This window comes from Somniosus microcephalus, chromosome 6 (assembly GCF_052327205.1).
Source record: "Somniosus microcephalus isolate GS21.2 chromosome 6, FLI_Smic_1.0, whole genome shotgun sequence".
NCBI lineage: Eukaryota > Metazoa > Chordata > Chondrichthyes > Squaliformes > Somniosidae > Somniosus > Somniosus microcephalus.
Window position 1 is genome coordinate 47,208,231 of NC_140992.1, and position 26,817 is coordinate 47,235,047.

At 42.7% G+C, this 26,817-nt stretch overlaps 1 protein-coding gene across 4 annotated transcripts in view; it reads left to right on the forward strand.

Moving 5' to 3' along the window:
- The first annotated feature begins 61 nt into the window (after positions 1–61).
- atp11b (ATPase phospholipid transporting 11B) overlaps positions 62–26,817 on the forward strand; it is a 194,878-nt gene continuing 168,122 nt past the window's right edge. For 2 of the 4 annotated variants that reach the window (XM_085990137.1, XM_085990138.1), the window contains exon 1: positions 64–306. In XM_085990137.1, coding sequence (XP_085846263.1) covers positions 280–306 — 27 coding nt within the window. In that variant the 5' untranslated portion in view covers positions 64–279. Of the gene's footprint in view, positions 307–26,817 lie in introns of all 4 variants that reach the window. The other 2 variants (XM_085990141.1, XM_085990139.1) reach the window with 2 other exon arrangements.

Here is a 26,817-nt window from a genome sequence, read left to right on the forward strand (position 1 = left end):
CCATATTCCCCCCGCGGCTGTCCCTCCAGCGGAAGTGAGCTGCGATGGTGGCGTGTTGTATCCGGTGGGGGCGGGGGTGAGCTAGGCCGGTCCGCGCGAGCGATGATGTGGGAAGCGAGCGGCGACGGAGCGCGGGCCGCGTTCAGGGGTTGACCGTCAGAGAGCGGCCTTGAGGCACCAGCCACCGACCGGGAGGGGAGGAGAAAGGAGGAGGGGTAAATAAGCCTCTGCTGTCGGTCGGGTGTGGCTGCGTCTCTCTGCCAGCCCTGGTGTAGAACCATGATCCGTTGGATTCGGCAGCAGCTGGTAGGTCGGAGTGCCGTTTCTTGTTTGTAAAGCCGGCGGGCTGAGGCCGGCCGCGGACTCATGCGCGGCTCGGAGACCCGGTCCATGTAGACAAGACCCTGGGACAAGCATTTCTGACCGAGTGCTGGCCCTGCGTGCGACGGTGTTTTAAAGGGCCGGGCCGGGCTGGTCCGGGGGCCGGAGAGTTGTGAAAGGTGCCGCTTGTCAAGCGGCGGGTGGGACCGCAATGGCTTCTCATTTAGTTCCTGGTGGTGGACTTTTAACAAACAGATCTCTTTTTAAATAGGAGACAATTTTAGACACAATCTAAGTTGATTGCAGGTGTTCTGGAAACGTTGATGTAAGATGATGGTGTTTTATATCAATAATCGTTATTTCAGCGACGCAAGTTGGGTTTTCAGTCTTTAAGTTACTTACCAACACCAGTTGCTCCTTCCGACACATACTGGGATTTTGTAAATCTATTGGAAAAGGGCGCGTTTCACGGGTCTGTTGGCTAGTTTTCAGAGGATTTTTTTTGCTGTCTTGTACATCACGGAGTTGCAGTCAGTGTTCACTGTCGGGCGCTGGTGCTGGAATTAAAAGTCATTTTCAACAGTTTTGACTCAGCTAGCAACTGGTGATGTCTCACTTAAATATTAAAACCGCGCCTAGGAGAACCGGAATGAAGATGATGTACGTGATCTTAAATGATTCATTAATTGTGACAAAAGCTCTCTTTCTCCGAAAAAGTATGTTGCAATTTTACGAGCAGTACGTCCCAAAGCACATGACAGCCAATTCATTATTTTTGAAATGTGGTCAAGTGTTATGTAAGCAAAAGCAGCAGCCACTGCGCAGAGCAAGATTTCGCAAACGGCAACGAAGCTAGGAACAGGAGTAGGCCATTCAGCCCTTCGATCCTGTTCCACCATTCAATTAGATCATGGCTGATCTATATCTCCACTCCACTTACCTGCCCACCTTGGTTTCCCTAATTATCTGACAGAAATCTTTATCAATCTCGGTTTTGAAATTTTCAGATGACCTAGCCCCAACAGCTTTTTTGGGGGAGAGTTCCAGATTTCCTCTATCCTTTGTGTGAAGAAATGCTTTTTGATATCACCCCTGAGTGGCCTAGCTCTCATTTTAAGGTTATGCTTCCTTGTGCTGGGCTTCCACACCAGAGGCAATAGTTTCTCTACTCTATCAAATCCTTTAATCATCTTAAACAACTCAATTAGATCACCCCTTAATCTTTTCTACTCAAGGAAATACAAGTCTACTCTATGAAACCTGTCCTCATAATTTAACCCTTTTAGCCCAGGTATTATTCTGGTGAATGAGATAAATGACTAATTTTTTTATGGTGTTGGTTGAGGTAAGTGTTGCCCAGGATACCAGGAGAACTCCCCTGCTCTTCTTTGAATAGTACCATGGGATCTTTTATGTCCACTTCAACAGGCAGATAGGACCTTAGTTTAATGTCTCATCTAAAAGATGGTATGTCTGGTAATGCAGCAGTGCTTCAGTACTGCACTGAAGCGTCATCTTGGATTATGTGCTCAAAATGGTTGGAGTGTGGCTTGAGCCCGTGACCTCCAGACGCAGAGGTCAGAGTACTGACTGCTGTCATCAAGAAGTGTAATATTTCATCTATGCTAGTGTATGCTCTTAATTTGGAGATCTCAGGCACTTATTATCAGTACATCACAAATAATTTAGAAATATTTGTAGGAAGATTGAACAGTTTGCTTTTAATGTAGAAAAAATCCCAAGGCACTCCACAGGAGCATAATGAGACAAAAATGGACACTGAGCCAAAGGAGGAGATATTAGGTTGTGTGATTAAAAGCTTGGTTAAAGAGGTAGGTTGTAAGGAGGATCAAAGGAGAAGAGAGAGACGGAGGTTTCGGAGAGCGAGGAGGAGAGAGAGGCAGAAAGGTTTCGGGAGCGAATTTGAGCTGAAGGTCTATACGGCTAAAGGCACAGCTGCCAATGGTGGGGTGAAGGGAGTTGAGGAGGGTAGAGATATTATAGGGTTGTAGGGCTGGAGGAGGTTACAGATAGGAAGAGGCGGAGCCATGGAGGGATTTGAACACGACAGTGAGAATTTTAAAATCAAGGCATTGGTGGACCGGGGGCTGATGTAGGTTTTTCCCAGACCTTTTTATTATTTTTTCATTACGTTTTGAATTTCCTCTTAAATATCGTGGTTAACTCCGCTTCACGGCCATTTGTGGCATTCCATTCCATATTTTAATCTTTTGTATGAAAATATTCTTCTAATCTATCCCTTGATGCTTCTCATTGGTTTATGCCCCTTAGTTGCCAATGGAAATCTTTCATTATTTATCCTTCCAAATGCTTGTATGATTTGGACATCTGTGTTCGCTCTCTCCCTCCCTATCCCCAACCATCATACAGCCCTCTCATCATAACTAGATTCTCTCATCCCTGCTAACATCCTAGTTAATTCACACTGCACCTTGTCTATCGTTCCTTTCTCTAATGGGGAACCTAAAATGGTACACGGTACTCCCAACTGTGACGGAAACAATGTTTTGTAGAAATTCATCAAATCCTTGCTTTTGTCTTCAATGTCCCTAAATATAAAGCCCAGAATTAATTTCCCCATTATATGGTACTCTCCACATGCTCTTCTGATTTTTAAAGATCTGTATATCCACAGCCCTAGGTTTCTCCGTTGTCACTGCATTGAGCTCGGAATGTTACCATTTTTAACGTATATAGTCGCTTAATTTGAATTTTTCAATTCACATTTTTCGTGCAAAAAGAAGTAAATACCGTTTTAATTAAGTGGGCAATCTTTTCATCAGCACGTGGGTTTGTATGAGCGGATGAAAGACGCAGCTAAGCCTATGTGTAGTCGGAACTTGACAGATCGCAAGTTCAGGATTTAGCGCAAACACATGCGGAAATCCCAAACTCAGAGTACGCTGTCATACTGACCACAAAATCTGGGCCAATGAATCTGAGAAAGATATTTAATTTCTATCAGTTTGCTTGGTATTTGCTGCTTTAATTCTGTCTAGAAATTCATTAGGGATACAAACCAGTTTCACTTACAGAAATCAAGCTCCAGTTTAACTTGATACAGCTATTACCGATTTTAATTGGTTTCTGTGTGCCCGACATCTGAGAGTTATTCAGTTCAAATACAGACATCCCATGGGATTTGTTGACATGTGGTTAACTGGCTACATAAAAAATCTGCATAGTCCTGGTCATTTTCTGATAGTATTTATCAATTTGTATTTTTATTTACTTCTATCCTAGATTTGCACAGCATTTATGGACTAGCTAGGTTTAACTACTGCAAAAAAAAATGTTGTTCGTGTTACCAGTCACTTGTTCTTTTACTATTTAATAAATGGGTTTGGCGGTTGAAGCCCAAGTAGGGGTCTAACATAATGTTATTCTGCTGTTTTCTGAAGACAAGGAGGATCACATGAGAGCAAGTGGTTTAAAAAAAGGTAGCTGAAATAAATTTTTCATTGCATGGCTACATTACGAATTTACTTAGATATCTGAGCAAGTAATAATACTGGGACATATGAAGCTAGGGTCACATGCAAGAGTAGTCCGAATCTGGGAAGTTAAAAAATTAGGTTAAAAAAGAGTAAAGATACCCCAAAATGTTATTCCTCTAGACTGAATTTCATTTTCTGCATATTTTTCAAGTTGTCTCCTGCAATCTCCCAGCTGCTTCCTCCCTGGTTAATATTTCCCCCAAATTTAGTATTGCCAGCAAGTTTATATACTCTATGTCCATGCCCAAATCATTTATGGCAAACGGGTCCCAGCACACATTCTTGGGCCATGCTGTTAGCTACGTCTTAATGATCTGAGAAATGTCAATTTGTATGTAGTGTCTACATTATCAAATCTTTTTTGAAAGTCCAAAGCATAATATATTGCATTCTCTTTGTTTGTATATTTGGAAAAATGTGGTTAAATTGGTCGAACATGACCTACTCATCATTTCCGACATGTGAAGGAATGCTTAAACCAGGCTGGCAATAGAATGTGAAACTTAGACCTTCCTTTTGAAGGAGGGATTGGAGGGCATTGGATGATAACCGTTGAAGATTAGATGTGATTTGTTTCAATGTAAACATGTGACTAGAAGATTAGCTATTAACTTTTGTGAACTGTTGGACAACTAAAATGATTGTTCCTCGGGCAAAGGTTCAAAACGAAAGCCCCACAAGCATAGTTTTTCTGATTTCCTAACTTCCTGCTCTCCTCGGGGTGGGGGGGGGGACCTTTTCCTTCTGTTCTTGAGGCTGGTTGTTGGACCCCTACTGCTGCCTTGGCTGAGATTAGCTAACCACAGATCAAATCTGGGACCTTCCTGGTTTATATGCTAACTCTTGGCAATATTATTCAAAAACATGGAGGCAGCCTCTGCATTTAAGTAGATCACATGCAATTTTAATTCTTGCTATCTCCATTGGCTCTAGGGCTGTTGCTGTAATATTTTAACTGCCTAACCAACATCAATTCCAAGGTGTGTTGAAATTTCCTATGGCTCCGTGCGGGAAAGAATAAAGTCACCGTTGGTTCTTGCCAGCACCTACATCCCTCTGTCACCAATTCCATCAACTCCATGGTGGCCTGCTCAAACCAGTGGTGCACAACATCAGCTTTCTGTTCTACCATGAGCTTGCTTGGCTCTTGGCTCATCCCCAGTACTCCGGAAAACCTTATTGCCTCTCTTAACTCGAGGATCAATTTCTCAAATGCACTCCGTAGTGGCCTTCCTATCTCCATTCTTCAGCTAATTGAGAACTCTCTACCCCAGGTCCGCTCCTGGTCAAAGTCATGCGCACACATTAAACCAATTTCCAAGATCTTTGCACTCGTCTTCAAATCTTTTTTTTTCTCTGGCAAAACTTCTTCAACCCTGCATTCTATCCTAATTCTGGATTGCTGTTTGTTCTGCACTCGCTGTGCTCCACCCTCCAGAGGCTGCTCTTTCAGCCACTTATGCCGTTGAAATCGGAAATGCTCTTCCAATTTGCTGTACTAGCTTTTTCCCTGTGTTTAAATGCTTCCTAAAACCTAACTCTTTGACCACCTTTGATTTTTCCTCTGCTCCCCCAAATTCTATAATTTCCTGCTCAACGTCCAAGTCTTATTCCCTTGTAAAACGCCGTGAGGAGCTCTATATAAATATAAATTGCATTGCTCAGCTATTCACTGATTTATCCAGCTGAATCATTGGCGAGCCTATAACTTTGGTTTAACTGCTTTCATCAAAATTGAATGTTCTAATGCATAAAATCCATGTGTACTGATTATTTTCTGGTAATCAACTGCATATTATCATTTGCTAAACTTGACATTGAGAATGACATTACAAATCAACTACATAGAATGCCCTGTTTATTGATGTTGGGCATAACCCTCATTGTAAATATGAAATAAAACTGCGCACATCAACACTAAACAACATTCATGTCGTGCCTTTCACGTAACAAATGTCCCAAGACACTTTATAGGAGGAACATTAGATGCAGAGCAGAAGTAAGGGAAGGTAACCAAAAGCATTGTGCAAGAGGTTTACAGAGAGAATTTGAGTGCAATGTTAAGGTGTTACAAGCCTCTTTCAGTGATAGTAAAGGGGAGGGAGGGGGAAAAACACATGCTGATTAGAGTTGGAAATGCGAATGTTGCCCGATGAGGTGGAGGCTTCTCTTCCCACTCCCACATCGTAACCTCGGCGATGTCATCCAAAAACACAGTATTAGTTTCCACATATACGCTGACGACACTCAGCTTTACCTCTCCACCACTTCTCTCAACTCCTCCACTGTCTCTAAATTGTCTGACTGCTTGTCCGACACCCAGTACTGGATGAGCAGAAATTTCTTCCAGCTAAATATTGGGAAGACCGAAGCCATTGTCTTTGGACCCGCCACAATCTCCGTTCCCTACCTACCGACTCCATCCCTCTCCCTAGCATCTGTCTGAGGCTGAACCAGACTGTTCACAACCTTAGTGTCATATTAGACCCTGAAATGAGCTTCCGACCACATAGCCGCGCAGTAATGAAGACCGCGTATTTCCACCTATGTAACATGCCCGATTCTGTCCCTGCCTCAGCTCATCTGCTGATTGTTCGGTTTATTTGGTGCTTTGGACGGGCGATGCAAAGCCAATCAGTGCAGCGGTTACAGGTCGGGTCAGGGGATGTTGTTGTGCTTCAGATGTGGCGGGGCAGGATGATCCGGTGCAGAGAGAGATGTACCAGGACTGGGCCAACGGAGTATTTTGAGATTATCACCAGCATCAAAAAGATAGATTTCCTCAGTTTATTTGGTAAGAAGCAGCAGCCAGTGAATAATAAATAACCAGCAGTAACAATAGAGTCACCAAAGGAGAGCTTCCTCTTTATTGGCACCCACTGCAGTGAGTGGGTGTAATGCTGGGGTTTAGGGCCTGCTTCAAGTCATATCCTGTGTTACTTTGTCTCTGACTTAGCGGTAGTGGAACAATAACATTTTTATAACATGGGGGTGGCGATGGGGGCCAAAAAGGTTGAGAATCCTAGGGTTATGGGACCTGCTCTTTTGGGCGAGTTATAGTTTGTGTAGGGTGGAGCACGGAAGGTCAACAAAGGAGCGTGTTGGAGCAGCTGAAACTTGAAGTGTCAACGATATGGATAACGGTTTCAGCAGCAGTTAGTTAAGGTAGAGGCATGAGCAGATGCAAGTACATGGACTTCGTGATGGACCAGATGTAGAATTTGAAACTCAGGTCAGCGTCGAGTAGAAGTTCTGCAAACACCAGTGTCATCGTTATCACCCGGCAAGCCCTCAATTTGAAAATTCTCATCCTTGTTTTAAAATCCCTCCGTGGCCTCGTCCCTCCCTGTCTCTCTAACCTCCTCCAGCCCCACAACCCTCAGAGAGCTCTGCGCTTCTCCAATTCTGGCCTCTTGCACATCCCTGATTTTAGTCACTCCACCATTTGGCAGCTGTGCCTTCAGCTGCCTAGGCCCTAAGCTTTGGAATTCCCTCCCTAAACCTCTCTGCCTCTCTACTTTGGAGTGTAGGTTTTGTCAGTACTAAATGCTGTCTGTTCTCCCACCGTTAACAATGGGCCAAAATTTGCAGTCGGAGACATACCTCCGGAGTACGCCTCTGGCTTGAAAAAAAAATATGAAAGTACCTAGTGTCTTCGGATCCTGGGCCTCCAGGCGTATGCCTGTGTAAAGGCCCAGGGACGCAGGCAGATTGGAAGCCTCTCTGGGATCACTTGGGCCTGGCCAACCAATTAGAAAGGGGTGTTCCTCATAAGCTTATGAGAAATCCCCAAATAATTAACACAATTCTAATAAAAATAAATATTCCCATGTTCAAAATTAATTAAAAGTCCCTTTGATTAAGCATTTAAAATAAAAATTTAATTTTTTTGAAAAATAATAACATTTTAATCCAGCCCAAAATTTACATGAATTAATTTTAAATGTTTTTGTATGTTTTAATCATTTTTAAAATTTTAGTATTTATTTGAACTCTTACGCTGGTAGAAGCAGGCCCTGTGGCTGCTTTTACCAGGCGTAAAGGTTTTGTGGGCATTCATTGGGCAAATTGCCCAACTCTGCACCTGCAAAAGTTTTTTTGGGGGCGGGTGCGGACGATCTGTCACGGAGAATTTTTACATTGCCTAATTCGATTAACTTAATTTAGAGCACAAAGAAAGCATTGTCTTAATTAAATTCCTTAATTTTAATTGCTTGTCCAAAATGTGACTCAATTATCAGAAGTGGGCCATACTTTGCACTTCAGTTTGTTGATTTCACTGACGAATCAAAAAGAAAACCACTTTGATAGGACAGCAGAATATTCGCACTTCAATTTTGGTTGCTATTTATTTGAAGAATATAAGAAAGAGCACAACTTACAAACATTCAAGACTTGTCATAGTGGAGTTTCTTTTGATTTGTCTGTTAAATCAACAAACCAAAGTGAAGTACAGTCCACTCCTGATAACTGATTCATTTTAGCGCACAAAACAAATTATCCAGTCATTTTAAGAAACCTAACTACCTTTTGTGCTAAGAAAATCAAATTTAGCACTAATTTTTAATTAGGTAATGTTGAATTAGAAGAAGTAGACTACATAAAAATGGGAGTGGTGATTATATCCAAACGTTTATGGAAATAAATGTTTCTGCACATGCTACTTCTTCTCATATTCTTCCCACAAAAATTGCAGCTGAGATTGGGAACTCAGTTGAATAGGAAATAGGACCTATATCTGATATGCTGTGCTGTCTTAAAATGTAATACTTTTTAAATCAGCACTTTAAGAATGCAAAGCTTGAGCAAAGTATAGCAATTTGGAATAAAAATGTTGCCACAAAGTCCTTTTTTATTGGATGAGGATAAACAAATATGCTGATGTAATGAGGGTAACTTATGTTGACAACAATAACTTGTATAAAAAAGTGCCTTCAACAACAACTTGTATTTATATAGTGCCTTTAATGTAGTAAAACGTCCCAAGGCGCTGCACAGGAGTATTATAAGACAAAAATTTGACACCAATCCACATAAGGATAAATTAGGGCAGGAAGAGGTAGGTTTTAAGGAGCGTCTTAAAGGAGGAAAGAGAGGTAGAGAGATGGAGAGGTTTAGGGAGGGAATTCCAGAGCGTAGGGCCTAGGCAACAGAAGGCATGACCACCAAAGGTTGAGCGATTATAATCAGGGATGCTCGAGGGCAGAATTAGAGGCGTGCAGATATCTCGGCAGGGGTGGGGGGCTGAAGGAGATTACAGAGATGAGGAGGGGCGAACCCATGGAGGGATTTGAAATCAAGGATGAGAATTTTGAAATCGAGGCGTTGCTTAACCAGGAGCCAGTGTAGATCAGTGAGCACAGGGGTGATGGGTGAACAGGAGTTGGGACAAGTGAAATCAGTCTGGGTGTTGAAGGTAGAAGAGTGGGTGAAATTAAGGAGTTTTCTAACAATATATTGAACATAAAACCTCCATTTTTGGTTACTGGTGTTTGTTTATAAAAAAAAAAAAAAAAAATTCACTGGAGACAAAAGAAATGTCATTTAAAAAGGGATATATATAAATAGATTCCAGAAAATAACGGAGAAAAAGTCGTAAAGTACAAAAAGGGAAATGGGCAGAGAAAAATCTATTGGGAAATGAGACGAATTCAGACCACTGGTGTGATCTAGAGCAACCACAGATTTTTTTCCCCTTGCCAGCCTGATGGTGCAACAACATCTTGAGGTTTAAAGATACTTGTAAAAGATTAGCCAGTGAGCACATCTCCTTAATCAAATTTTCATCAAGGCTGGCATGTTATGGTAATTTGATGTATTTAATCTGGCCCTTTGAATTTCTGTTTTACTTAAAGGCTGACATTGTTTTGATAAAATTATGTTTTAGTTTAATAGCTGGACTATTGATACATGAAGTGACTTCAAATGTAACTTGGATGGTTTCATTGATAAAGCAGTGTATTGCTGTGCAACACGCCGAATGCCCATTTCACTTAAACTGTTTAATTTTAATCTATCAAAGCTTTCTTTCACATTGTGTTGTACCATGCTTATATCGGGGTGCTTTTTTGATCACATTTATATGGCCTTGGTGTAGTCTGTGGTCTCAGTTCTTGGCCAGTGGAGGCAGTAGAAAGACACTGGTATAGAACAATCTCTCATAAATAAAAGCAAAAATCTGCAAGAGAATGGAGAGCAAGAAAGCTGGCAGCCTTGGTCCAGGAGCTCCACTACATTCATTTAATTTCACATGTAAATTGAGCATACTAAACTAGTGTAGAGTTTGGAGATGATGGAAGATTTGTGAAATGGTACACTGATTTTCTTGAATAGTGTAACAGGCATAGATTTGGGCAGAAGCTCTGAATGTGGTCTTAGATTATAACATTAGAGAAACTTGGACTCTTTAGCCTTGAAAATAGCCAAATTTAAGGTGTCTTTGGATATTGTGGAATAGAAGTTTAACCCTGAGAACTATACTGAGCTAAACCACATAGTTAGAAACTATTAGAAGGCAATTTTAGGGCTGATGTAGGAAGTACTCCTTCATGTAAAGAGTGAATCCATACTTGGAATGGTCTGGCTAGGATATGAAGGTAGAAACTCTAGAGTCATTCAAGATGTAAATGCTCTGTTGGGGAAACATGCTACTATGAAAGGGTGGACTAAATGGCTGCCTTCATCAGTACTCATCTTTGCGATGACCCCAAGGTAAGGTGCATATTGGAATTTCCAAAAGTACTGGTGTGGGTGGAAATCACTTGGGATCCTGGAGAGGAACTGGAGACAGAAAACACTTTTTCTTCAGGTTTTTGTCCATGTCTATGACCTTTTGGGTTTGGGCATAATATATATTTTGGCATAATATCTATATTGCCTTTTTGAAAGGCAGAGGTATCGACTGTTCAGGCTCTGATGGGGCTGATCTGTATGGTCAAGGTTCATTTATTAGGCTGGTGGTGATTTAAGCTTTTGAAAGCGTCTTCCATTTGGTCGCAAGAGAAAATATTCTCTGAAAGTGGAAGATCCAGGAATTTATTTTGAAAGTCTATTGGAAAATCAAAGCTTTTTTGTAATGCATAGATATCTGTGAACATTTGTAACCGTGGTGTCCTATTTGACCCTGAGCTAAGCCTGCGACCCCATATCCTCTCCATCACCAAGACTGCCTACTTCCACCTCCGTACCATCACCTGTCTTCCTCTGTCCCTGCCTTAGTTTTGCTACTGAAATCCTCATCCAGGCCTTTGTTATCTCTCGACTTGACTATTCCAGGGCTCTCCTGGCCGGTCTCCCAGCTTGCACCCTCTGTAAACGTGAGCTCATCCAAAACTTGATTTTAAAATCCTCATCCTTGTCTTCAAATCCCTCCACGGCGTCACCCCTCCCTATCTCTGTAACCTCCTCCTCCAGCCCTACAACCTTCCAAGATCTCTGTGCTGCTCCAATTCTGGCCTCTTGCACATCCCCGATTTTAATCATGCCACAGTTGGTGGCCGTGCCTTCAGCTACCTAGGCCATAAGCTCTCCATATCTCTACACCTCTCTCCTTTAAGACGCTCCTTAAAACCTACCTCTTTGACCACCTGTCCTGATATCTCCTTATTTGGCTCGGTGTCAAACTTTGTTCGATAACGCTTCTGTAAAGTGTCTTGGGGCGTTTTTCTTCATTTAAAGGCACTATGTAAATTGAAGTTGTTGAAGCAGAATACCTTAGCTGCCATCTTGCTCCCATTGTCAAATGCTTCCATCTTGCAGTAGTTTGGCTATTTGGATGATATTTGTGTCTTCATTAGTTTAAACACTGTCCTTTTTGCATCACAGCCTGGTGGTTTGTTTGTTCATAACTTACTGTGATTAGTATGAAGCCTGCAGAATGTCCTGTAACCCTTCTTTCTCCATTACCTACTCTTTTATAGCGAGTTTATATTATACAGAACCACTTTGAAATAGAAGTGGTGCAGTTTGTCTTCACACCTGAAGCTGTGGTATCATCACTGTTTACAATGTGGGATGGATTCCATAGTACCAGTAATAACATAAAAACAGTGCAGTTTAAAGTCGCAGTGGTTTTTTTTTTCAGGCTGCTGCACATTTTCTTATGGTATGGAGGATCTGTACAGGGCAGTAAGCTGAGAACACTGCTGACCCGTGAGCGTGGACTGAGAGCTTAGTCTGCATGTGACTAAAAGAAGGGTGTCTGCGTTACTGTTTCAGATCTCGTGCCTCGAGTGAAGTAAAGTTACCTTGAGTTGATTCTCTGTTGGCACCAGTCATCTTATTTATATTACAAGGCTGCAAGTGTAGGCTATAGTGTAAGGGAATACAGCATTGGATGGATCCCTTGGGTACAAAGGCTTTTCCAAACTGCATTTGCAGATCAAGAACCACAGCAGTTTCCTTGTTTCATTGATCTTTGTTGTGTGGTACCTTCCCATTACTATATCATTTAGCGCCAATAACAAATTGCATTTATACCTTTTTAAATGAAGAAATCATCCCATGTTGCTTCACAAATAAGTGTAAGGAAATAGATGCTACGGCAGGAAGGGAAAGATTATGAAGGTTGACCAAAAGCTTGGTTGAAAATATGGGTTTTAAGAAGGTTTTCAGAGGTGGAGGGTTTACAGAAGGAATCCAGCAGTAGGATCAAAGTGACTGAAGGCTCTTGTCACCAAACATGTGGCAAAATGAGGTTGGGAGGTGGAGTGGGGGGCTGATACACAGAAGTCAGAGTTAGAGGAGCAGAGTGTGTCAGAAGGAATGTAGGGTTTGGGACAATAGGATAAGACCAGGCGATGAAGGGATTTCTTGATGAGGATTTTAAATTTAAATCATCTGGGGACAGGGAACCATTGTAGGTCAGTGAGGGTGGGGCAGATAGACAAGGACAGAATACATGTGGCAGATTTTGTATAAGTTGCTGTTAGTGTAGGGGCAAGGCAAGCAAGGAGACCATTCGAGTAGTTGTGTCTGAGAGTGACAGAAGTATCTATAAGGGTTACAGTGATGGAGAGCCTGAAGTAGAGAAGGAGGGGGGCACTATTGCTGAGGTGGAAGTAAGTGATCTTGTTGATCGATAGGATATGGTGTTGAAACCTCAGTTCAGGATTGAACAGGTTGTGAGTGGTCAGGACCCACCTCTTGAGAGTGTGGTTGGGGAGGGTGATGGAGTCAGTGGCAAGGTTGTGAAGCTTGTGGCAGGGCCAAAGATGATGACCTCGATCTTCCTGACATTGACTTAAAGGAAGTTATGACTCATCCAAGGCATCCAATCTAATAGCTTAGAGGCACTTAATGGGAACAAAGAGGTGGTGGCAAATTAGAGCTGGATGTCATTAGTGTACATGTGAAAGGTGACCCCTTTGCTGCAGTTGATGTTGAGGGACAGTTTTTAAGAAAGGTGACATGGTTGACCACACCATCCTCCTCCAATGCCTCGCCACCGTCGTCCAGCTGGGTGGGACTGCACTCGCCTGGTTCCATTCTTTTCTATCCAGTCATAGCCAGAGAATCACCTGCAACGGCTTCTCTTCCCACACCGTTACTTCTAGTGTCCTCCAAGGACCCTCCTATTTCTCATCTGCACGCTGCCCCTCGGTGACATCATCCAAAAACACAACATCAGAGTCCACATGTACATTGTCGATACCCAGCTCTACCTCTCCACCACCTCGCTCGACCCCTCCACTGCCTCTAAATTGTCTGACTGCTTGTCTGAGATGCGCAGAAATTTCCTCCAACTAAATATTGGGAAGATCGAAGCCATTGTTTTCGGTCCCTGTCACAAACTCCGTTCCCAAGCCACCGACTCCATCCCTCTCCCTGGTAACTGCCTTAGACTGTTCGCAACCTTGGTGTCGTATCTGACCCCGAATGAGCTTCCGACCACACATCCATGCCTATTTCTAAGACCGCCTATTTCCACTTCCGTAACATTGCCCGTCTCCGCCCCTGCCTCAGTTCATCATCTGCTGAAACCCTCATCCATGCCTTTGTTATCTCTAGACTTGATTATTCCAACGCACTCCTGGCTGGCCTCTCATCTTCCACCCTCCATTAACTAGAACTCATCCAAAACTCTGCTGCACGTGTCCCAACTCGCACCAAGTCCTGTTCACCCATCACCCCTGTGCTTGCTGACCTACATTGGCTCCCGGTTATGCAACGCCTAGATTTGCATGTTCTCATCCTTGTTTTCAAATCCCACCATGGTCTCACCCCTCCCTATCTCTGTAACCTCCTCCAGCCATAGATAGATAGATAGTTATACAGCACAGAAAGAGGCCCTTCAGCCCATCGTGTCCACGCCGGCCGTCAAGCCCTATCTATTCTAACCCCATTTTCCAGCACTTGGTCCGTAGCCTTGTATGCTATGGCGTTTCAAGTGCTCATCTAAATGCTTCTTGAATGTTGAGGGTTCCTGCCTCTACCACCCTTTACCACCCTTTCAGGCAGTGAGTTCCAGATTCCAACCACCCTCTGGGTGAAAAAGTTTTTCCTCAAATCCCCTCTAAACCTCCTGCCCCTTACCTTGAAACTATGCCCCCTGGTTATTGACCCCTCTACTAAGGGGAAAAGTTCCTTTCTATCTACCCTATCTATGCCCCTCATAATTTTGTACACCTCAATCAGGTTCCCCCTCAGCCTTCTCTGCGCTAAGGTAAACAACTCCAGCCTGTCCAGTCTCTCTTCATAGCTGAAGTGCTCCAGTCCAGGTAACATCCTGGTGAATCTCCTCTGCACCCTCTCCAATACAATCACATCCCTCCTATAGTGTGACCAGAACTGCACACAGTATTCCAGCTGTGGCCTAACTAGCGTTTTGTACAGCTCCATCATAACCTCCCTGCTCTTATATTCTATGCCTCGGCTAATGAAGGCAAGTATCCCATATGCCTTTTTAACCACCTTATCTACCTGTCCTGCTGCCTTCAGGGATCTATGTACATGCACACCAAGGTCCCTCTGATCCTTTGTCCTTCCTAGGATCCTACCATTCATTGTGTATTCCCTTGTCTTGTTTGTCCTCCCAAAATGCATCACCTCACACTTTTCAGGGTTAAATTCCATTTGCCACTGTTCTGACCATCCCATCTATATCGTCCTGTAGCCTGAGGCTTCCCTCCTCGCTATTTACCACTCCACCAATTTTCGTGTCATCTGCGAACTTACTGATCATACCTCCTACATTCATATCTAAATCAGTAGTGTACACTACAAACCGCAAAGGACCCAGCACCGATCCCTGTGGAACACCACTGGACACAGGCTTCCAGTCACAAAAACAACCTTCGACCATCACCTTCTGCCTTCTGCCACTAAGCCAATTTTGGATCCAATGTGCCAAATTGCCCTGGATCCCATGCGCTCTTACCTTCTTGACCAGTCTCCCATGTGGGACTTTGTCAAAAGCCTTACTGAAGTCCATGTAGACTAAGTCAACTGCACTACCCTCATCCACACACCTAGTCAACCCCTCTCAAAATTCAATCAAATTGGTCAGACATGATCTCCCCCTGACAAAGCCATGCTGACTATCCCTGATTAATCCCTGCCTCTCCAAGTGGAGACTAATTCTGTCCCTCAGAATTTTTTCCAATAATTTCCCTACCATTGATGTTAGGCACACTGGCCTGTTATTCCCTGGTTTATCCCTACTATCCTTCTTGAACAATGGTACTATGTTAGCTGTCCTCTGGCACCTCCCCTGTGGCCAAAGAGGTTCTGAAAATTTGTGTCAGAGCCCCTGCAATCTCCTCCCTTGCCTCACGCAGCAGCCTGGGATACATCCCATCGGGGCCTGGGGATTTATCCACTTTTAAGCCCGCTAATACCTCCTCCCTCTCAATACTAATTTGTTCAAGTATATCACAATCCCCCTGCCTGATTTCTATGCCTACATCACCCTTCTCCATAGTGAACATACAGGAAACTTCGCAATATCCGGCACCGGTGTGATGCCGATCTATGAAAACTTCCGGACAGACCAGCGCTAATGTTGAAGGATACGGAGGTTTTCATCTCCATATCTGACAACAAACACTGTGTTGCTTAGCAACAGCTTGTAAAGTCAGCCCGTACCTTGGAAGCGTCTCTGTAGCTTAGTAACAGCTTCAGAGGCTTTCCAGAGACTGACTGACTTTTTAAAAAATGCTAGGAGAAGGAGAAAAAAAAAGAAAAAACACCTAACAAAACGGCTGCTGATTTCTGCCGTTAGATCGAGGTTTCCGGACATGCAACCTCCGGATAAACCAAAGTTTCCTGTAGATGCAAAATATTCATTTCAAACCTTGCCTACGTCTTCCGGCTCTACACACAGATTGCCACTTTGTTCCCTAATGGGCCCTACCCTTTCCCTGGTTATCCTCTTGCCCTTAATATACTCATTAAACAACTTGGGATTTTCCTTCATTTTGCCCGCCAGTGTTTTTTCATGCCCCCTCTTCGCTCTCCTAATTTCTTTAAGTACCCCCCCTGCACTTTCTATACTCCTCTAGGGCTTCCACTGTTTTTAGTCCTTTGTATCTGCCAAAAGCCTCCCTTTTTTTCCTAATCCATTCTTGTATATCCCTTGATATCCAGGGTTCCCTGGACTTATTGGCCCCACCCTTGACCTTTACGGAAACATGTTGGCGTTGTATTCTCTCTTTCCTTTTTGAAAGACTCCCATTGTTCTGATGTGGATTTTCCTACAAGTAGCTGATCCCAGTCCATTTTGGCCAGATCCTGCCTTATCATATTAAAATTGGCCTACCCCCAATTTAGAACCCTTATTTCCAGTCCATCTTTGTCCTTTTCCATGACTACCTTAAATCTCACTGAATTATGGTCACTGTCACCAAAATGCTCTCCTACTGACCCATCTACCACTTGCCCGGCTACATTCCCTAGATTTAGGTCCAGTACCACCCCCTCTCTTGTAGGACTTTCTACATGCTGGCTCAAAAAGCTCTCCTGGATGCACTTTAAGAATTGCGCACCCTCTAAGCCTTTCACGCTCTGACTATCCCAGTTTATATTGGGGAAGTTGAAATCCCCTACTATTATTACCCTATTATTTCTACACTTCTCTGAGATTTGCCTACATATCTATTCCCCTATCTCCCCCTGACTGTTTGGGGGCATATAGTACGTTCCCAGCGAAGTGCTTGCCCCCTTTTTTGTTTTTAAGTTCTACCCATATGGCCTCATTAGAGGAACCTGCTAAGATATCATCCCTCCTTACAGCAGTAATTGACTCATTGATTAATATTGCGATACCCCCCTCTGTCTCGCCTGAAGATTCTATACCCTGCAATATTGAGCTGTCAGTCCTGCCCCTCCCTCAACCATGTCTCTGATGGCAACAATATCATACTCCCATGTGTTCATCAACACCTTCAATTCATCTGCCTTACTCGCAAGACTCCTTGCATTAAAATAAATGCCATCCAGCCTTGCCATACTCCCTTGTGCCGTTACATATTTGCTCTGCCTTCCAAGCTGACTTGATTTTTCCTCAATATTTGGCTGTGCATCACCCCCTACTTTAGCTCCACTCCATATCCCATCCCCCTGCCAAGTTAGTTTAAACCCCCGCCCCCCAACAGTACTAGCAAACCTCCCCGCAAGAATGTTCGTCCCATTCCGGTTCAGGTGCAACCCGTCTGACTTGTACAGGTCCCACCTTCCCCAGAAGCAGACCCAGAGATCCAGGAAAGTAAAGCCCTCCCTCCTGCACCAACTCTTTAGCCATGCATTCATCTGCTCTATCCTCCTATTCCTAAACTCACTAGCACGTGGCACCGGGAGTAATCCAGAGATTACAACCTTTAAGGTCCTGCTTTTTAATCTGCTACCTAGCTCCCTAAATTCTTGTTGCAGGACCTCGTTTCTCTTTCTACCCATGTCATTGGTACCAATGTGAACCACAACCTCTGACTGTTCGCCCTCCCCCTTCAGAATGCCCTGCAGCCGTTCAGTGACATCCTTGACCCTGGCACCAGCGAGGCAACATACCATCCTGGAGTCACGTCTGCGGCCACAGAAACGTCTATCTATTCCCCTTACGCTAGAATCCCCTATCACTATTACTCTCCCACTCTTTTTCTGCCCCTCCTGTGCAGCTGAGCCACTCGTAGTGCCATGGACTTGCACTTGCTACATACCCCTGAGAAACCATCTCCCCCAGCAGTATCCAAAACAGAAAATCTGTTGGAGAGGGAGATGGACCCAGGGGACTCCTGCACTACCTTCCTAGTTCTTTTACTCTGTCTGGCGGTCACCCATTTCCTGTCTGCCTGTGCACTCTTTACCTGCAGTGTGACCACCTCGTTAAACGTGCTATCCACGAAGATCTCAGCTTCGCGGATGCTCCACAGTGACTCCAGCCGCAGCTCCAGCTCCGAAACGTGGATTTCGAGTAGCTGCAGCTGGAGACACTTCCTGCACATGTGTTCGCCCTGGACACCTAAAGTGTCCCTGACTTCCCACATAGCACAGGAGGAGCACTCCACGCAGCCGAGCTGCCCTGCCAGGTCCTACCCCTAATTTACTCCCTTTACTTCCTTTAAATTAAAGAATATTAAATACACTAGGGACCTTACTTCCCTTTAAATACTACTTACTCTAAACTGGAGACATTACTTTGACTTTAACGACTGGACTGTAGAAATACTCACCAGGTCCCACAACCCTCTGAGATATCTTTGCTCCTCCAATTCTGGCCTCTTGTGCATCTCTGATTTTAATCGTTCCACCATTGGCAGCCGTGCTTTCAGCTGCCTAGGCACGAAGCTCTGGAATTCCCTCCCTAAACCTCAGCCTCTCTACCTCTCTCTTCCGTTAAGATGTTCCTTAAAACCTACCTCTTTGACCAAGCTTTTGGTCATCTGTCCTAATAACTCCTTGTGTGGCTCGGTGTCAAATATTGTTTGATAACACTCTTGTGAAGCGCCTTGGGACATTGTACTTGGGACTCTATATAAATGCAAGTTGTTGAGTGTAAAACTGCATCTCAAGTTTTGCAGGTTACTGCTGGAAGTGGTTTGCAGTGCTGCTAAGCACGCATTACCCACACACTTTTTCTAAATCTGAATCTCCGACCACACTTTGTTCCTCCTGCATTATGTTAACCAAGAACTGACATTGCTTAGAAGCTGACTCCAAGAAAAAATGTATGGCCCAGATGATGCATTGATTCCTGCCTCCTTAGGGAAAAACGTAACATCTTCTGAATTCCTGCCTGTTGCTAAACTGAATAAGAACCTTTCTTAGTACCCCACACTCTGTGAGAATGGGGTACTATCTTGGTGGGTGACAGTGCCACTTGAAAGGCACCCATATTTTGACCCTTTAAAAGTAACTTAAATTTCCTATCAAAAGTGAGCATTCTGGGAACTATTAGTGCTTTGCACAATAGATTTGAACTTTGTCCTTGAGTATTAATTTATCAAATTGGTTGAAGAGATTTCTTGTAACAGACTTGTGGTGTCTTTTAGTCTTGGGCAAAATAAAAATTTATCAGATATGCCCCGGAGCTCTTAAGTGATTTGTACTCCTCACAGATACTATATTTTAAAAAGGTATGGTAATTATTTTTTATAGGGTGCCAAATTCTCCTACAAATAACTCAAAATACTGAAATGGGTAATTCCTTTTTGTGGGTTCATAGGAAATGTAACATTTTTAGGCTTTTAGTTCATGATGAAATTGTGTTTATCAGCATCTTTTTTGATGCCCTGCATTTTGTGGAGCTTAACCTAGATCAGATATTGAAATGCTCTAGATTTTTTTTTTATCTTGTGCTGTTATATTGTTTATATGAACATAATGGAGAAGCATTGGATGAAAGTTTGTTGACACTTCATTTAATTGTTCCCTTCATTAAGTCTGCTGTATTCCTGGTACAGGCTGACCTTAGTTTGCAGTTAAATGTTGAACATAGTTGCTGTAATATGTAATGCAGTATATAATTTACTGCATAATGCCAATTTTTATGTGATTCAGAGAATATGGCTGTTTTGTACTGTAGCATTATATTCCATTTGACTTAATCATTGCGTATTTAAAAAAAACTATATACAGGTAGACTATCCTTTATCCGAAAACCTTGGGACCAGCCATGTTTCGGTTTTCGGAAAATTTCGGATTTCAGAAGGTATTACGGGGCAGCACCCCGTAAGCCACCACTTTCGGTTTTCAGAGGTTTTCTGTTTTCGGAAGATAAAGGCTGGTGCACTATCCCTTATCCGAAAGGGTGGGGGTGGGGGGGGAGAAAAGAATATCAGACAGGCTGCTGCAGCTATCGGACGGGCCGCTGTATTGTTGGGTTCACTCTCCCAGTACCTCCTTCACACTGCCCGGCTCGGCCTGCAATCTCCTACCCAGGAGGGAACTCAGTGACCCTCTGCCCTGCTCAGCGTAAGTCGTGCGCCACTCTGGTCATGCCGTGCGCACGACTTACGCTGAACGAAAAAACTTTCGGTTTTTAGAGGGTTTTGGTTTTCGGAAGTTCGGATAAAGGATAGTCTACCTGTATATATTCTATTTTGTGCTGGTTATTGCCTCTAATTCCCCCATTTTGTTTCTTATACTCTGCTTTAATATACATCTAATTTAGTTTAGATTCTCTTGGTTCTGTAATTTTTTATGCTTCCAACATTTTCTGTTCTCACATTTTGAGCTGCAAACTTTCACCTTAGTTATTGCCTGGGATGTGGCTCCATTGGTAGAATGTACACATGGTCCAAAAGTGAATAATATGGAGCTATGCTATGTGCTCTTAAACCAGCTGATGAATGCAGAAGTGGCTTAATTGACCTGGCCCCAGTTTCTTTCTCCCCTTTTAGGATTTGCCTTGCCTCAGGATGAGATTGGGAGCTTTAGGGTTTGCCTTGCCTCATGATGAGATTGGGAGCTTTAGGATTTGCCTTGCCTCATGATGAGATTGGGAGCTTTAGGATTTGCCTTGCCTCAGGATGAGATTGGGAGCTTTAGGATTTGCCTTGCCTCATGATGAGATTGGGAGCTTTAGGATTTGCCTTGCCTCATGATGAGATTGGGAGCTTTAGGATTTGCCTTGCCTCAGGATGAGATTGGGAGCTTTAGGATTTGCCTTGCCTCAGGATGAGATTGGGAGCTTTAGGATTTGCCTTGCCTCAGGATGAGATTGGGAGCTTTAGGATTTGCCTTGCCTCAGGATGAGATTGGGAGCTTTAGGATTTGCCTTGCCTCAGGATGAGATTGGGAGCTTTAGGATTTGCCTTGCCTCAGGATGAGATTGGGAGCTTTAGGATTTGCCTTGCCTCATGATGAGATTGGGAGCTTTAGGATTTGCCTTGCCTCAGGATGAGATTGGGAGCTTCAAGATTTGCCTTGCCTCAGGATGAGATTGGGAGCTTTAGGATTTGCCTTGCCTCCTGATGAGATTGGGAGCTTTAGGATTTGCCTTGCCTCCTGATGAGATTGGGAGCTTGTTGAATGGGGCTGTTTGGGAAGCAGTTCAGAAAGCACTGGTCAGCATAGTTACATAGGTTTGAATGCAAGACATACTGATAGGATGGAGGTATTCTCTTGTCCAGGGACTTGAGCACATAAAGCTAGGCTGACACTCCAGTGCAGTGCTGAGGGAATGCTGCATTGTCAGAGGTGCCGTCTTTCAGATGAGACGTTAAAATGAGGTCCCGTCTGCTCTCTCAGGTGGACGTAAAAGATCCAATGGCACTATTTCGAAGAGGAGCAGGGGAATTATCCCCGGTGTCCTGGCCAATATTTATCCCTCAACCAACATAAAACAAACAGATTATCTGGTCATTATCGCATTGCTGTTTGTGGGACCTTGCTGTGTACAAATTGGCTGCCGTGTTTCCCACATTACAACAGTGACTTCACTTCAAAAGTACTTCTTTAGCTGTAAAGCGCTTTGAGACGTCCGGTGGTCATGAAAGGCGCTATATAAATGCAAGTCTTTCTTTTTCTTTAATGAAATAAGTTTGGGCATCCTTAACATAGTTCTTAGTAGGTGGAACTCCACAATAAAAAGTATAATTCTTCACTAATGAACAGTCTTGCTAAGAATGTTTTTTTTCAAGAAAAAAGCGACAAGTTTCTCCTTTGCTATATAAATGGTAGTTCATTCATTCTTTTACCATTGTTTGTAATTTACATTAAATGACTTGGACTTAGAAATCCAAATTGGTCATATTTGCAGGTTCCACTGTAGGAACGGCAGTGGAATCAGATGAGGCAGCTCGGAAATTACCAAGTAAGCTGGACAAAATATGTAAGTGGGCAGGTGAAATTTAAAGTACTGCATGCCACATGGAAAAATGGACAACCTACATACTCCATGGAAGAGACCTAGGTGTCTTAGAATTGACACGGAACATGTCCAACCAAAACTGCGCAACAATGAATAAAGCCAATATAATGTTGAACTATATAATGCAAATGGTACAATACAAGACAGGAGTTGTCACGATCAAACGATGTAATGCTCTGGTCAGATTACACCTTGAGCACTGAATCCAGTCTCGATTACTGAGATACAAGGGAGACGTTCAAGCACTGGAGGCACTGCAAATAAGAGCCCGAAGACTGATCCCTAGTGTTAGACCTCTGAATTATGAGTAAAGACTGGAGAGTTGTGTGCTTCAACTTTAAAAGTAGAGATGATTTTACAGAAGTATATGATTATGGAAAAAGATGAATCCACAACATTTCTAAAATTGTAAGATTGGAACAGGGACACATTGGTTGAAACTAATAAAGGTAAATTTAGGACCAATATCAAGAAGTTCTTCATCACACAGAGAGGGATCAATGCATAGAATAGGCACCCAGATCGAGTAATGGAGGTGAAAACTTTGGAATTGTTCTGAAGAACCAACTGGGTGTCGCAGTGAGGAGCCCGGAGTCTCATAATGAATAGATGAATTAAGATGGGCCGAATGATCTCCCTCATCCATAATTATCTTGGATTGTCAGTGTTTGCAACTATTTGATCACGATTACCACAACCAAGCCCAACTCTGTCCTTGTGAATTCATACACACTCACTTCCAGAAGGGTGATTAGACAAGAATCAGAAATCCTGAACATTTCCCCTCTCTGCCCTATGGATTCTGAAGTCAAATATAGTGCTCCTAACTGCTACACTGTCTCAGATCACTGATCCAGCACAGATTGGGGATCAAACCTAGGACGTAAAACTAGTATGGTTGTTACTTGCTGGATAAACTCACTTGGCTATTTGGGAAGTCTTAAAATGGTTTTAAGGATGGTTGGTGTGCCAAATGACAAATTACCATGGTGCAGTAGCTGTTCTTGTGGGCTTGGGGCTCAACATCTGAGCTACAAAAAGTGTTTTGTTCTGAAACAATACTAAGATCACCATTAACTTGTAAAGAAACTCACCTTGAAAATTTCCCTTATTTAATGACCCATAATTTAAAGGCTTAATTTTAGAGCTGTGTAGCATATTGATAGGTGAATGCTACAATAATATCATTTGGATCGTTGCTACAATCAAATAGATGTTTTAGTTTCAAGAGCATTGGTGATGTGTTAGTGCTCATTAATGTTGCTCAGTGCCATATTTAGCTGTGCCGATGTGGTAAGCTGGTGTTTGGAAAATATTTGAATTCTTGTGGCTTTTTGCACCATTTGTTAATATTGAAACAACAATGTCGTTTCTGCTTTTGATTTGCTTGGGATCCACTCATTTACTTGGTGATAATGAAATCTAAGTTTTTTTTGTTCTGTTTCTCTCTCTCCATTTGAACTCCTAAGCATTGCCTTAATAATGGGTGATATTTTCTTGAATATATGTTCCCATCAAATATACAAAAAGTATACCTTGTGCTATAATTGTCATTTAGTGATTGGAGATATGTACTTTTAATGCTAGATTGATTCCTGGGATGAGAGGGCTGTCCTATGATGAGAGATTGTGTAGAATGGGCCTATACTCTCTGGAGTTTAGAAGAATGAGAGGTGATCTCATTGAAACATACAAGATTCTGAAGGGGATTGACAGGGTAGATGCTGAGAGGTTGTTTCCCCTGGCTGGAGTGTCTAGAACTAGGGGGCATAGTCTCAGGATAAGGGGTAGGCCATTTAAGACTGAGATGAGGAAGAATTTCTTCACTCAGAGGGTTGTGAATCTTTGGAATTCTCTGCCCCAGAGGGCTGTGGATGCTGAGTCTTTGACTATATTCAAGGCTGAGATAGATAGATTTTTGGACTCTAGGGGAATCGAGGGATATGGAGATTGGGCGGGAAAGTGGAGTTGAGTTCAATGATCAGCCATGATCTGATTGAATGGCGGAGCAGGCTCGAGGGGCCGTATGGCCTACTCGCTACTTATGTTCTTAATCTTGTTGATGCAAACTGTTTATTTTCTTTTATGCTACCTTTTTTAGACCTGTATTGTTCCCAAAATTAATGAAGATGTTAATGGAGTTTCAATTGTCAGTCAAACAGCTGAGGAATGTTACTGCATCTGCCTGAAGTAATATTGTAAATTATAGTGAACATTAGTGTTTGAAACACCATTATTTAAAATCACAATGATCCACTTCCACCTAGAGATCACAAAAAAGCTTAACTTTCAAAATTATGGAAATATTTTGGTTTTAGACTCCTTTTGATTATTTTGAAGATTTATTTTGTAATGGAGGTCAAGATAGAATTGTGTAGTAAAAGAATAAGGAAAGGACTTCCATTTATATAGGGCCTTTCATGACCTCTGGACATCTAAAGCACTTCACTTCAAAAGTACTTCATTGGGTGTATAGTCACTGATGTAATGCAGGGAAATATGACTGGATGGGATCCAGTAATGTGCTGACAGGTGTACTTGAGCCCCTAAATCTCTTTGCTCATCCACAGTTCCTAGCTTCTCGCCATTTTAGAAAAGACTCTGGGATACAAAGGGGATATCCTCACACTTCCCCACATTGAACTCTATCTGCTACAGTTTTGCCCACTCAATTAATCTCTCCGGATGGTCCATAACCAGAGGACACAGATTTAAGATCATTGTCAAAAGAGCCAGAGGGGGAAAACTTTGCAGGGCTATGGGGAAAGAGCAGAGAAGTGGGACTAATTGGAGAGCTTTCAAATAGCAGGCACGGGCACTGAATGGCCTCCTTCTGTGCTGTAAGATTCTATGATGCCGACGTACATTGTTCAACGTTGCAACTATGACAACTTGCAGTTGTGCTTGGAGAGGATATCTGCCTGATGATGGCAGAATGGCTGTGGGAAAGTGAGCAAGTCTATCTCATAGCCTTGGGGCTCTGCAAAAATATTTTTATAGTACCAAAATTTGAATGTTCATGAAATCTTCGCAGTTAATTACTGCATAGTGGCTCAGTGGGTAAATTCACCGTGTAGTCTCGCACTGACTGGAAAGAACTATAGGTAGAATATCCAGAAGTTTTTGACTATAAGTCTCTTTGACTTGTTCTTCTGGTTTCGGTCATCAGAGCCCTCTGTTAGATTTGTCACAGTCTGAGCTGGTTATTCATTTTTGATTTACAAGCACTTAAAGTGAAGGAAACTTTAGAATGAGTAGTTTTTCATAGCACTTCTTCCCCTTTCATAAAAAAATTGATACACTTGCCAAATTCTTTTTTAACATTGATAATGTGAAGGCCCTTGAATAGAACTTTATAGGCTGCTGTGGTGACATCAGTTGCAGGGAGCTTGTAGTTAAGGCTGTATTGCAAACTGTGGTACATGCAATTTGAAATGAGCCTGAGTGTTACTGTGAAGCTCTCCGGCCCCAGGAAACCATATCAGAGTGTTAATTTTCCAGCAGTCAGTAGCACAGAGTTGAAATTACAGGAATGGGACTGTATGTGAAGCTCCATGTCAGCAAGAAAAAGGATTTTTATTTTAGTTTAAATATTTTTGTTTATAAAATAATGGAGTAATATTTGAACAAAAAGTGTCGTCTTCCACGCCCCCCCATCATTTCCAGCTTTTTTTCCTCCAAGACAATGCAAGTGGCCCCTGAGGCTTGTACCACTAATATGTTAGTTTGAGAAATTGTAATAAAAATTGGGAAAACAAGATGACTCAGCAGGTTAGGCACAGATGCAATCATGATTAAGTAGATTTCAGCCTGTTGTACATAATTGCATTTAATTATTAAATACATTCAACTCCCCTTATTCTAAATTTATGCTGTATGCTTGACAATCAGAATGGTTTAATTTATCACTTAGCCATCAGTTAGAATTTTCACATTCATTGCTAAAGCCTAACATCTGTGGTAGGTAAAATTTTGGAGTCCATTATTAAGGAGACAGTAACAGGACATTTGGATAATCATAATTTAATAGGACAAAGTCAGCATGGTTTTATGAAGGGGAAGTCATGTTTGACAAATTTGCTGGAGTTCTTTGAGGAAGTAACATATAGGGTGGATAAAGGGGAACCAGTGGACGTAGTGCATTTAGACTTCCAAAAGGCATTTGACAAGGTGCCACACAAGATTATTGCTTAAGATAAAAAATCACGGGATTGGGGGTAATATTCTGGCACGGATAGAGGATTGGCTATCTAACAGAAGGCAGAGAGCAGGGATAAATGGTTCATTCTCAGACTGGCAATCAGTAACTAGTGGTGAGAATATAGAATGCAAAAATAAGGTAACAACTCGCTCCGCATGGCCAAGGACCCTGCCAATCTAAAATGGAGGACCCTGTTAGCCTAAAATGGTGGTGCAATGTCGACATCGCTGAGTCACTTGCATATTGTGAGAGATGATCATGTTAATTCAAGAAACTGAAGGCAGCAGGAAGTAAAATGCTAATATGGCTGGCACCCACGATGTCACACCTTGCTGGTGGAACAATGTAGGGTGGAGTGCAAAGGGTATACTGACAATAGGCGATCCGAAAACACATTACCATGCATTACCATAATGATTAGGTGATCGTGAAACCATTACCTGCATATTTTCTATATTATAAACCATTCAGTG